The sequence below is a fragment of the Mustelus asterias genome, chromosome 2 (assembly GCF_964213995.1).
Source record: "Mustelus asterias chromosome 2, sMusAst1.hap1.1, whole genome shotgun sequence".
Taxonomy (NCBI): domain Eukaryota; kingdom Metazoa; phylum Chordata; class Chondrichthyes; order Carcharhiniformes; family Triakidae; genus Mustelus; species Mustelus asterias.
The window spans coordinates 152,906,747-152,920,847 of NC_135802.1; the positions used below are offsets into that span (position 1 = coordinate 152,906,747).

Consider the following 14,101-nt stretch of genomic DNA (forward strand, 5'->3'; position numbering starts at 1 on the left):
CTTTATGTCATTGATCGATTTCTAAATGCCAATCTCGGTTTCAAGCATACTCAATGAATGAGCTTCTGCATTCCTCTGGGGTAGAGAATTCCAAAGGTTCACAACCCTGAGTAAAATCATTTCTCTTCATCTCACTCCTCAATGGCTTCCTTTATTTTGAAATCATGCCCCCTGGGGAGTTTTAGACTCCCCAGCTAGGGGAGTCTGCATCTACCCTGTTGAGTATTTTGTACGTTTCAATGCAAATCGCCTCTCATTCTGCAAAACTCTGGAGAGGACAGGCCCAGTTTTCCCAATCTCTCTTCACAGGACTGTCTCCTTATCCCAGAACAAGTCCGGTGAATATTTGTTGCGCTGTCTCTATGGCAATAATATCCTTCCTATGGTAAGGAGATTAAACCTGCACACTGTACTCGAGGTGCTCTCAAAATCAAGGTTATATACAATTAAAGCAATTCTTCACCATTCCTGTACTTCAAATAAGAAGTCTCACAACACCAGGTTAAAGTCCAACAGGTTTATTTGGTATCACAAGCTTTTGGAGCACTGCTCCTTCGCCAGGTGAATGGGGCCACTCACCTGATGAAGGGGCAGCGCTCCGAAAGCTCGTGATACCAAATAAACCTGTTGGACTTTAACCTGGTGTTGAGACATCTTACTGCACCCATCCCAGTCCAACGCCGGCATCTCCAAATCCTGTACTTCAAATCCTCTTACAACAAAAAGGTTAACGTACAAGTAGCCTTGCCAATTGCTTGCTGTACCTGCATGTTAGCCTTCAGTGGCTTATCAACAAGGACTCCCTTTGTACATCTACACTTTCTAATCGCTCACCATTTAAGGAATACTCTGCATAACCATTCATCCTAACAAAATGGATAACCTCACATTTTTCCATATTATATTCCATCAGTCATGTTCTTGCTCAGTAAGTCTGTCGAAATCCTCTTTGCATCTTACTCATAGTACACATTCCCACCCAACTGTGTGTCATCCATGAACTTTGAAATATTGCGATGGTGACCTCGGATATCAATTCGGGTGAGACCTCCGGGGAGGGAAATGTCCTCTCACTGACCTCTTACTCAAAACGGACTTAAAATGCATTGAGCTCATCGGGGAGAAGTGAATTGTTACCGGCGATTCTACATGAATTCATCTTGTAGCCTGTTATATTGTGCAGACCTTGCCATAAATCGGTGGTTTTCGTGTGGCTGGCCTGGGACTCTAGCTTGATTCAGTACAGCCTCCTGGCATCTTTGATGGTTCTCTGTACATCATTGAATCAATGGCTCCTTTTACACTGTAGGGATTCTTTCAGCCCACCGAGTCTGCACCAACCATAATCCCACCCAGGCCCTATTCCCATAACCCCATATATTTACCCTGCTAATCTCCCGACACTAGGGTCAATTTAGCACGGCCAATCAAGCTAACCCGCACATCTTTGGACTGTGGGAGGAAACCAGAGCACCCGGAGGAAACCCACACAGACTTAGGGAGAATGTGCAAACTCTAGGGGCGGCACGGTAGCACAGTGGTTAGCACTGCTGCTTCACAGCTCCAGGGACCTGGGTTCGATTCCCGGCTTGGGTCACTGTCTGTGTGGAGTTTGCACATTCTCCTCGTGTCTGCGTGGGTTTCCTCCAGGTGCTCCGGTTTCCTCCCACAGTCCAAAGGTGTGCGGGTTAGGTTGATTGGCCATGCTAAAATTGCCCCTTAGTGTCCGGAGATGTGTAGGTTAGAGGGATTAGCGGGTAAATATGGAGGGATATGGGGGTAGGGCCTGGGTGGGATTGTGGTCGGTGCAGACGCGATGGGCCGAATGGCCTCCTTCTGCACTGTAGGGTTTCTATGATTCTATGATCCACACAGTCACCCAGGCCAGGAATCGAACCCCGGTCCCTGGCGCTGTGAGGCAGCAGTGCTGAAAAATGGCAGATAGAGTTTAACCCTGATAAATGTGAGGTGATTCATTTTGGTAGGACAAATTTAAATGTGGATTACAGGGTCAAAGGTAGGGTTCTGAAGACTGTGGAGGAACAGAGATCTTGGGGTCCATATCCACAGATCTCTAAAGGTTGCCACTCAAGTGGATAGAGCTCTGAAGAAGGCCTATAGTGTGTTAGCTTTTATTGTAAGAAGTTTAACAACACCAGGTTAAAGTCCAACAGGTTTATTTGGTAGCAAAAGCCACACAAGCTTTCGGAGCTGCAAGCCCCTTCTTCAGGTGACTCACCTGAAGAAGGGGCTTGCAGCTCCGAAAGCTTGTGTGGCTTTTGCTACCAAATAAACCTGTTGGACTTTAACCTGGTGTTGTTAAACTTCTTACTGTGTTTACCCCAGTCCAACGCCGGCATCTCCACATCTTAGCTTTTATTAACAGGGGGGTTGGAGTTTAAGAGCCGTGGGGTTATGCTGCAACTGTACAGGACCTTGGTGAGACCACATTTGGAATATTGTGTGCAGTTCTGGTCACCTCACTATAAGAAGGATGTGGAAGCGCTTGAAAGAGTGCAGAGGAGATTTACCAGGCTGCTGCCTGGTTTGGAGGGTAGGTCTTATGAGGAAAGGTTGAGGGAGCTAGGGCTGTTCTCTCTGGAGCGGAGGAGACGGAGGGGAGACTTAATAGAGGTTTATAAAATGATGAAGGGGATAGATAGAGTGAACGTTCAAAGACTATTTCCTCAGGTGGATGGAGCTATTACAAGGGGGCATAACTGTAGGGTTCACGGTGGGAGATATAGGAAGGATGTCCGAGGTAGGTTCTTTACTCAGAGTGGTTGGGGTGTGGAATGGACTGCCTGCAGTGATAGTGGAGTCAGACACTTTAGGAACATTTAAGCGGTTATTGGATAGGCACATGGAGCACACCAGGATGATAGGGAGTGGGATAGCTTGATCTTGGTTTCAGTTAAAGCTCAGCACAACATCGTGGGCCGAAGGGCCTGCTCTGTGCTGTACTGTTCTATGTTCTACATTTGGTCTCCACAACCAATTCATTAATATATATTGTGAACAGTTGGGGCCCCAAGTACTGATCCTTGCGGTACCCCACTAGTCACAGCCCAGCCTGCCAACGTGAGAATGACCTATTTATTCTTACTGTTTTCTGTCTGTTTTTTTATTCATTCGTGGGACATGGCTGGCTGGCCAACATTTACCCCACTAATCCCCCTGACACTAGGGTCAATTTAGCACATCTTTGGACTGTGGGAAGAAACCGGAGCACCCGGAGGAAACCCACGCAGACAGGGGGAGAACATGCAAACTCCACACAGACAGTGACCCAAGCCGGAAATTGAACCCAGGTCCCTGGTGCTGTGAGGCAGCAGCGCTAACCACTGTGCCACCCCCGATTCGGCGATATGCTGCAAGACAAAGTCAACAAGGGCATGCTAATGCCAGCACTTCCAATCAACGGAATAGTGTATGGTATTATTGTAATATTTATACAATTATTGTCACACCCAAAGAAAAGCTCAACCATTCCGATGACACACCCTCTTCTCTCATTCCTGCCAGGCCCATTTCGAATGTAGCCTGGGACTGTTAGTTTGGAATTTTTTTGGGTGGATCGAGAATTAGAACTGTTAAGTTCAATCTACGCTGCTTTGGGGAACGGTTGCAGGAATTTTATGTTCTAAATGTACAAATACCACACACACCCACAGTGGTTTTATTGGCTGTCATTAAGGTCACACCGCCCATGTATCCCTGTGTAAAAGACTACACAAATCATAAAATACAAAAAGGTCATTGTTACTCATACTCACAAGCAGTTAAAAGATAACTCGGGTGCTCATGTAATTCTACATAGAAAAAAAGAGGACAAACATACTGGAAGCCATCAGGCCAAATCAGGTTTCTTTTTATTCATTTGTGGGACATGGGCATCGCTGGGTAGCCAGCAATTATTGCCCATCCCTAGCTGCCCTTGTTCAAAAGGTAGTTGAGTGTTAACCACATTGTTGTGGCTCTGGAGTCACGATTTCCTTCCCTAAAAAGGACATTAGTGAACCAGATGGGTCTTTACGACAATCGAAAATGGTTTCATGGTCATCAGTGGATTCCAGATATTTTTATTGAATTCAAATTTCACCGTCTGCCGTGGCAGGATTCGAACCTGGGTCCCCAGAACATTAGCGGAGTTTCTGAATTAATAGTCTAGCAATAATACCACTAGGCCATCGCCTCCCCCCCCGGTATTCCAGGGCTGGGCAGGTTAACAGGTCAGGTGGGGAAAATTTCAAATTTTATTTACATTGGGAGGCATCGTTTCCATAAGTGTTCAGGGATTGATTTTAAATCAATCACCACATGATGCATCATAGAATCCCTAGTGCAGGAGGCAGCCATTTGGCCCATCGAGCCTGCACCGACAATAATCCCACCCAGGCTCTATCCCTGTAACCCCACATATTTACCCTGCTAATCCCCCTGATACTAAGGGGCAATTTAGCATGGCCAATCAACCTAACCTGCACCTCTTTGGACTGTGGGAGGAAACCCACACAGAGGGAGAACATGCAAACTCCACACAGTCACCCAAGGCCAGAATTGAACCCAGTTCCCTGATGCAGTACTAACCACTGTGCCACCCTAAGTAGTTAGATCCCTGCACAGAATGATTGAATACAATTACAAGATGACCCAGACTGGGCTTTACCCTCAGGTCAAAAGAGATCATAGAATCCCTAGTGCAGAAGGAGGCCATTCAGCCCATCGTGTCTGCAGCAGCCACAGTCCCACCCAGGCTCTATTCCCGTAACCCTCATATTTACCCTGCTAAGCCCCCTGACACTAGGGTTAATTGAACATAGCCAATCAATGTAACCCGCACATCTTTGAACTGTGGGAGGAAACCAGAGCACCCAGAGGAAACCCACGCAGACACGAGGAGAATGTGCAAACTCCACACAGACAGTGACCCAAGGCCAGAATTCGTCCCTGGCGCTGTGAGGCAGCAGTGCTGACATGCAGGAAATTAGAAAATTAATAACCTAAAGCCCATTCTGTAGAATGATCAGTTTTTAAAAACTTGTTGGGGAGGTGTGAGTTCCTGTCCAGTGATCCAGGATACTAATTCTGAGACCCCTCCCCCCTCAAAATGACAACACGAATTCAGTATTGTTTTTTTAAAACTGCAAAACTGTAATTCCCCACATGATCCACAAACAACGCAGATTAATCTAACTCAATCTTTCAACGCATCAAATTCTAACAGATAAACTGACACGTCAGACTTTAAGAAAGAAAGAGAGAGAAAGATACAAGCAGCCGCTTAATTATTTTTGGACTCCCAAGTCACATTTTCCAAAACAGGAACTTAACTAACATGGCGATGGAGTCAGGCAATGAATGGCTGAGCAAGGCTCCCTCCCTGTGTGTTGTTAAATACAGCCACAGCCAGGTTAACTGGTGCTGGAGACCGACAGGCAGACCCACCCGAGTAGTAAGGCTGAGCGCAGCGCTCCGGCTCAGTATAAACTGTCGCACTGATAACAAGCACAGCGCTCGCACAGCAGCAACAGCACAGGTAGAGACAGACAGCAGGCATACTCACTGCGAAGTGACTGACAACACAAGGAGCAAGGCATAACCCCGCCCGCTTCTCCTTTACTTTATTGACTCCAATCAGCTGATGAGGGGGGAGGGTGCTGGGACTGTGTGGGTGGGACAGATGGAAGTTGAGCTCTTGTCCACAAAGTTCTTCCTGTAACCCTGTGTGAACTGATGTACAAAAGCAAATTACTGCGGATGCTGGAGACTGAAGCCAAATGCGGACACGGGGAGAACATGTATCTCAAGTTGTCCTGCAGCACCTCAAGAGTGCAACTTTTTTTCTATGTGGGCAACCTTTAAAATAACTTTGCAACATTTGTGGGACCAAAATTTCTGCAACGTTTCCTGTAACGGTATCGAAGAGTCTTAGAATGTTATCTGATGCATGTAAAGAACCTGAGTATTTGAATAAAAGCAAAATACTGTGGATGCTTGTGGTAAACCACTGTTAGGTTATTGCCTGTGTGTGTGTGACACGCTTGGACACGCCCCTGCCCATATCCATAGCGACCGGGATCCTCCTTTATGAGTGTTGAGCTGCGACAGTACCTGCTCTCCAAAGGCTTGGCCTCGAGTAGGACCACCAGCTACAACCCCAGGGGGGAACGGACAGGTAGAGAGGGAGAACGCGACAGTCTGGAAAGCCGTTTTATTAGCTCTGAGGTCTAAAGGTCTTCCAGTCACCCGCTGGCAAGAGGTCCTCACTGATGCACTACACGATTAGATCATTCCTTTGCACAGCTACCAATGCTACCCCTCACGAAAGAATGTTTGTTTTCTCCAGGAAGTCCTCCTCAGAGACCTCACTACCGACGTGGCTGATGTCCCCAGGCCCTGTCCTGCTCCGGAAGCACGTGAGGACCCATAAGTTGGACCCCCTGGTCGAAAGGGTCCAGCCCCTCCACGCCAACCCCCAATACGCCTATGTGGCGTACCCCGACGGGCGGGAGGACATGGTCTCCATTCGAGACCTGGCACCCACAGGTGCCCCAGGGATCACGATGACCCACAGCCTCACACCCCCAACCCCCGTATACAGCACGCCTGAGCCCCAGCCACCACGCACCTGACAACTGGAAGGGACCACAAACGACTCGAGCGGCTACGGCCTGGCGCCTGAACCAACACCGCGGCCACCGGAACCGATACCACAACCGGCACTACGGCGGTCGCAGCGGCAGATCAAGCCCCCAGAGAGACTGAATTTGTAAATATTGTTCCACCCACCTCACCCCCGCCGGACTCTTTTTAAAAGCAGGGGGTGAATGTGGTAAACCACTGTTAAGTTATTGCCTGTGTGTGTGTGACGTGCTTGGACACGCCCCTGCCGGCCCTGCCTGAGACTCCTCCCCCCCCCGGGTATAAAGGTGACTGCTCCCCCACCTCCCCCCCCCACCCCCCCCCCCTCAGTCACCGAACCAGTTCATCAGCATGGGTGTGTACCAAGTCTTTTGTGAATAAAAGTCTGTTTTTGCGCACTCACTAGTCGCCTCATAATTGATCATGCATCAATGCTGGGATCTGAAACAAAAACAGAAAATGCTGGAAATCTCAGCAGGTCTGACAGCATCTGTGGAGAGAGAATAGAGCCAACGTTTCGAGTCTGGATGACCCTTCGTCAGAGCCCCAGACTGGCAACATTGGCCAGAATTTTACCGGCACGCCCACCCCGATTCCGGGGCTCGCAGAACAGTATTCTCCGTTGGCCTCTGGCAGGATCTTGCAAGCCTCGGGCGTGCGAGTTGATAAAATTCCAGCAGTTGGCACTAATCTCTCCCCACTGAATATTTGAAGTGTATTTATTCGTGTCACAAGTAGGCTTACATTCACACTGCAATTAAGTTACTGTGAAAATCCCCTAGTCACCACACTCCAGCACCTGTTCGGGTACACTGAGGGAGAATTTAGCATGGCCAATGCACCCTAACCAGCACGTCTTTCAGACTGTGGGAGGAAACCCACGCAGACACGAGGAGAACGTGCAGACTCCGCACAGACGGTGACCCAAGCCGGGAATCGAACCCGGGTCCCTGGCACTGTGAGGCAGCAGTGCTAACCACTGTGTCTCAGAGTGTTACTTGATATATGTAAAGAAGCTGAATATGATTGCTTTTTGTGTGATGGCCATTCTGGAATGATTGTAATGTTCTCACAGATTTATGAATACAGTATATTTTTGGGGAAAGAAAACCCTGTGTGAACTGAACCCTGCAACACAGCCCTGGTGCCTGTGTGGCTGAAAGGTCTGGGACAAGAAACCTAACTGTATCAAACTAACATCTCAATGGATACAATAGTCAATTTCATATGCGGTTCAACTGCGCTGAAGCACCTCACTGTGCAACATCATGGATATATGATGCACCTCAATGAGCACCCGGAAACAAGGCTTTAGTTCTGAAGGCTTTAATACATTAACAATGAAACTACTAACACAAATTCACCCGTTCAGACTGAAGGGGTCCTGCCGGAGCAGGGGGTCTTATACCCTGCCACCGGAGGCGGGACCCCACTGGAGTGTGCCATGATACACTTAGGACAGGTAAACACCCTAACCCAACAACATAGTACAACCCCCATAACAACAACACCCTAGCCCAACAGTAACACAATAACAACCCCAGTGGTGAACCAACGATGGTTCACCACATTCACCCCTCCTTTAGGAACCAAAGGTGGCGGGGTGGATGAAAACAGACAATGACAAAAAAAATAACAGGATTCACAAGTCCAGACGGTCTGGAGGACCACACCGACGCTGCGATCTTCTCAACACCGGTTGCGAAACCGGAGCAGGTGCTTGCGGTGGCTCTCTCAAAGCAACATCTGGCTGTCCCCTCAAAGACTCCCGGGCCGGCCGGCCCTGATGAGGCGATGGTGTAGGGGATCCTGGAACGTTTGGTGGTGGTGGTGGTGGTGATGATGGTGGCGCCGATCTCCGAGTCTCAGGCAAGCTGTACATGGGAGTAGAAGTGTTATGCACTGGTCCCGGTGCTGACCGCGCCACGTCTGGGGAAGTAATGAGGAGTAGTGGATCTGTGACTGGGGGAATAGGAGCGACAGGAGTTGCTACGTCCCCTGCGGGCGCCAGGTCTCTAATGGAGACAGTGTCCTCTCGCCCGTCAGGATATGCCACATAGGCATACTGAGGGTTGGCGTGGAGGAGTTGGACCGGTTCGACCAAGGGGTCGGACTTGCGAGCCCTCACATGGCGCCGCAGAAGGACGGGTCCTGGGTACGTCAACCAGGCTGGCAATGAGGTCCCCGAGGACGACTTCCGAGGGAATGAGAACATCCTCTCGTGGGGAGTAGCATTGGTTGCCGTACACAGGAGGGAGCGGATAGAATGGAGCGCAGTTGGAAGGACCTCCTGCCACTGGGAGACTGGAAGGCCCTTGGATTTCAGTGCCAGTAGGACAGCCTTCCAGACTGTAGCATTCTCCCTTTCCACCTGTCCGTTACCCCTAGGGTTGTAGCTCGTGGTTCTACTAGAGGCAATCCCGAATGAGAGCAGGAATTGCCTCAAGTCGTTGCTCATGAACGACGAGCCCCTGTCGCTATGAATATAGCAGGGGTACCCGAACAGGGTAAAAAGCTCACTGAATGCCTTGATGACGGTGGCAGTCGACGTGTCCGCACAGGGGAAAACAAACGGAAACCGGGAAAATTCGTCTATTATGTTAAGAAAATAGACATTCCGATCCGTTGAGGGAAGGGGGCCCTTAAAATCTACACTCAGCCTCTCAAAAGGGCGAGTGGCCTTGACCAAATGTGCCCGGTCTGGTCGATAAAAGTGTGGTTTGCATTCTGCGCAAATCCGACAACTTCTAGTAACTGACCTGACCTCCTCCACCGAGTAGGGTAGGTTGCGGGCTTTTATAAAGTGGTAGAGTCTGGTGACTCCAGGATGACACAGATCATTGTGGAGAGCCTTCAAGCGGTCCTCCTGCATGATGGCGCATGTTCCGCGCGAGAGGGCATCCGAGGGCTCATTGAGCTTCCCTGGACGATACATAATATCGTAATTATAGGTGGAGAGCTCAATTCTCCACCGCAAGATCTTATCGTTCTTGATCTTGCCCCTCTGCGTGTTACTGAACATAAACGCCACGGATCGTTGATCCGTGATCAGGGTGAACCGCTTACCTGCCAGGTAATGGCGCCAGTGTCTGACTGCCTCCACAATGGCCTGAGCCTCCTTTTCCACCGCTGAGTGCCGAATCTCTGGGCCTTGAAGGGTGCGGGAAAAAAACGCGACGGGCCTGCCTGCCTGGTTTAGTGTGGCGGCTAGGGCGAAGTCCGATGCATCACTCTCCACCTGGAAAGGGATGGATTCATCCACCGCGTGCATCGTGGCTTTCGAGATGTCGCTTTTCAAAACCTTGAAGGCCAATTGGGCCTCCGGCGTAAGTGGGAAGGTCGTGGACTTAATGAGCGGACGAGCTTTGTCCGCGTAGTTGGGGACCCACTGTGCATAATACGAAAAGAACCCGAGGCATCTCCTCAGTGCTTTCGTGCTAGCGGGCAAGGGAAGTTCAGTGAGTGGGCGCATACGGTCTGGATCAGGGCCAATGACCCCGTTTTCCACCACGTATCCGAGGATGGCTAACCTACGCGTACGGAATACGCACTTCTCCCTGTTATAGGTCAGATTCAGGCGAGATGCAGTGCGTAGAAAGTGTTGGAGATTCGTGTCGTGGTCCTGCTGGTCATGGCCGCAGATGGTGACGTTATCCAGGTACGGGAAGGTAGCCCGCAACCCGTTCTGGTCCACCATTCGGTCCATAGCACGCTGGAAGACCGAGACCCCATTGGTGACACCAAATGGAACCCTGAGGAATTGGTATAGACGACCATCCGCCTCAAAAGCCGTATATTGTCGGTCCTCTGGGCGGATGGGGAGTTGATGGTAGGCGGACTTAAGGTCTATGGTAGAAAACACTCGGTACTGCGCAATCTGATTGACCATATCAGAAATGCGCGGGAGAGGATACGCATCCAGCTGCGTGTATCTATTAATGGTCTGACTATAGTCGATGACCATCCGAGGTTTGTTCCCGCTTTTGACTACCACGACCTGCGCTCTCCACGGACTAGCACTGGCCTGTATGATCCCTTCCTTGAGGAGCCGCTGAACCTCAGATCTAATAAAGATCCGGTCCTCAGCGCTGTAACGCCTACTTTTAGTAGCGATGGGCTTGCAGCCAGGTACCAGATTTTTAAAAAGGGATGGTGTCGTGATCTTCAGGGTGGATAGATTGCACGCGGGGCGCTTTGGGCAATTTGGAGGCTGCGGCTGGTTCCCTACTGCCAGTGAAGGGAGTGGCCCACCGTACTGTAGGATCACACTCTTCATGTGGACCATAAAGTTTAGTCCGAGGAGAATTGGCGCGCAAAGGTGAGGTAGCACAAGGAGCCTGTATTGCTCGTAAACTGTGCCCTGTACCTCAAGAGTTACCATACATCGTCCTTGGATCGGTACAGACCGGGACTGTGATGCCATGGAAATTGTCTGTTTGGCAGGGAGAACCCGGAGTCCACACCTTTTAGCAGTTTCAGGGTGTATGAAACTTTCGGTGCTCCCACTGTCAAACAGACAATTCACAGTTCTGCCACTAACCTTTACCTCCATCATAGAATGTTCCAGTCTGAAATGCCTGGTCTGATCCAGAGAGATCGACGCCACCGTTGGCCCCTGGGCGTCACTGCATGCTGCCGATGTGGATGCTGAGGACCCCTGCTGGTCGCTGCTGCATGCTGCCGATGTGGATGCTGAGGACCCCTGCTGGTCGCTCCTAGTCGTCGTGGACCATGATGGCCGCCCCCATGAATCGCATGTGGCCGAGGGCTCCAAGCGCAGCGACTCCTGGTGGTCTTCCTCCTCCTCTGTCTGCCACGATGGCGCCGTCCTGAGGTCGCACGTGGTCGGACCTCGTGGGTACTGCAGCGCCGAAAGAGATGGTCTCCGTTCTGGAGGGTTACAAGCTGCACTGCCGTTTTTAGGTTTGGACCTGCAGACTTTGCTGTAGTGGCCTTTTTTACCGCACTGGCTGCAGATTGCCGTTCTTGCCGGACACTGCTGCCGTGGATGCTTGGCCCCACCGCAAAAATAGCATCGCTGGCCACCTGAAGCTGCCGCCGTCGTCGAATCGATCTGGGAGCGCGGGTTCGCGGGGCGAGGAGGGAGCAGAGCTTGCTCCAACCACGTTGACTGCACGTGGTCCTCGGGGTACAGCGCCAAGCTCTTCGACGCCGCCTCCAACCTCACGGCCATCCCCATTGCCTGGGTCAAGTTGAGTTTCCCCTTTTCTAATAATTTAAGTCTGATGTACGAGGACCCTACCCCTGCTACGAACGCGTCTCGGGCGAGGTCTTGCATGTACTGCTCGGCGGAGACATCCTTACAGTCACAACCCCTGGCAAGCTGCAGGAGTTCATTGGCGTAGTCTTCTATGGTCTCGCCCGACTGCCGACGTCGTGTAGCGAGGAGATAACGAGCGTGAATCTCGTTGGGTGGCGTAATGTACCTATTCTTTAGGAGCTCGACGGCACCCTGGTAAGTGGAAGCTGCACGAATGGCTAGGTAAATCGTGTCGCTTACCCTTGCGTGGAGGACCTGGAGTCTATCACTGTCTGTAGTGATAGCTACCGAGGCTGCCAGGTAGTCCTCGAAGCACTTCCACCAATGTTCGAACGTGTTAGCTGCACCGACCGCACGTGGGTCCAGTGTCAGACGATCCGGTTTTAGGATCTGTTCCATATTCTCAGTTAATGTATTAAATTGATGCACCTCAATGAGCACCCGGAAACAAGGCTTTAGAACTGAAGGCTTTAATACATTAACAATGAAACTACTAACACAAATTCACCCGTTCAGACTGAAGGGGTCCTGCCGGAGCAGGGGGTCTTATACCCTGCCACCGGAGGCGGGACCCCACTGGAGTGTGCCATGATACACTTAGGACAGGTAAACACCCTAACCCAACAACATAGTACAACCCCCATAACAACAACACCCTAGCCCAACAGTAACACAATAACAACCCCAGTGGTGAACCAACGATGGTTCACCACAATATAGATGATAGAAACACCATTGTATTTCATGTAATTACCATTTTGTAATGTTTTTTTACTTGTACTGAAGCAACTCTGAATGCAGCGCAATTGAAATGTGAACATCATTGTATTCTCTTTTGATTTTTGTTCATGTTCTTTCAGATGTTTTGTGAATAGTGTGTTTTCACATAGCAAAAAGTATGATGCTCTATTCGGGCTTATAAAAAGCTACTGATAGCCTTCCCTTCTCACTCCTAATGTTAGCTTGTGCGCAGTGGGGATTGGCATACATTCTGGCCGTGTCCATATTTCGTGTGGAACACTCAGCACTTTTGGCTGGGTGAGCACTGAAAATCAGCACCGTGTGTGTGGCTCTACCTCACCACCTAGCTGATGCTGTTGTGTCTTGTGCAGAAAACACATGGGTGCGTCTACAGCCAGTAAGCGAATGCCTAGTTCCTTCTCAACTGGTCCAGCGAGTCATTCATCTGCAAAACCAAGTGCTCAGGGCAAAGTTTGACAACTACCCCTCAGGGCAACTAGGCATAGCAACAAAACTGGCATTCATACATCAAGAAAGATCTCCAAGGTGCATTTTAGCACCACCCTTTAGCAAAAACGTGAATGCATTGGAGATAGTGCGGAAGAGGTTTACAAGATGGGTCCAGGGATGAGAAACTTCAGTTAGGAAGATACATTGGAGAAGTTGGGCCTCGTTTCCTTGGAGAAAAGAAGATTGAGAAGAGATTTGACATAACCCATTCTCGTTACTAAGAGCCCTTCGGTTCAGAATTCTTCTGGTCACCTTTTCTGTTTACTTTCCACAGAGCCCCAATATCTGTGGCTCTGAGCGGAGTTAAACATTGGAGAGAGAGCGCCAAGTGCAAATGTAGCCTAATTATCATGCCTTTTGGTGTGAGGGTCCCAGCTGAGAAACCCCAAGGTATATTGTGAAGCCAAACAAGACCCCAACACCTTTTCATCTTTGGTATTAGTGTGAGGATATGATGAGCGGAATTTTATGAGATTGATTCTGTGTTCAGCTCGCGTGAAAATGGGAGAGTTCCTGATCCGTTTTCTGGATGAGCTTTCACGCCCAATCCTACGCGCTTATTCATTGAAAAAATGGGGTAGCCTACTTCTAGCTGCTTCAGGCAGTGGGCTGGGCCTTAATTCACCAGCCAGCCTGCAGAGGGAGCTACTGCACATGCACATACCTCTGATGCTGCACATGTGCAATTTCAGCAGTAGGGGTCTGACAGACAGAGAGAGCTGTCAGGCCCCTGCTGCTGGAGCCAGCCTGAACCAACAGTCCCCCCTTCCCCCCCCCAGCTATCGCAGGGGCCTACGGCTGATTGTGAGCTGCACGACGCACAGACCGAACGTGCCCCCCGATCCGATCCCGTTGCAGAGTGGCAGCAAACCCCTCCTCCCCCCCGATCAGGCCACCCCATTCATGCCCCACTACCTTCATGCC

The 14,101-nt window shown here is 50.2% G+C and overlaps 1 protein-coding gene and 1 long non-coding RNA gene across 3 annotated transcripts in view; both read right to left on the reverse strand.

Annotated features, from left to right (window-relative positions):
• The window catches only part of LOC144479675 (leukocyte elastase inhibitor-like), a 41,536-nt gene extending 35,834 nt beyond the window's left edge, over positions 1–5,702 (reverse strand). Inside the window, exon 1 of one of the 2 annotated variants that reach the window (XM_078198695.1) lies at positions 5,567–5,702. In XM_078198695.1, coding sequence (XP_078054821.1) covers positions 5,567–5,600 — 34 coding nt within the window. In that variant the 5' untranslated portion in view covers positions 5,601–5,702. Of the gene's footprint in view, positions 1–5,448 lie in introns of both variants that reach the window. The other variant, XM_078198688.1, reaches the window with a different exon arrangement.
• The window catches only part of LOC144479753 (uncharacterized), a 79,890-nt gene that overhangs the window by 35,834 nt on the left and 29,955 nt on the right, over positions 1–14,101 (reverse strand). The gene's annotated exons all lie outside the window — the stretch shown is intronic.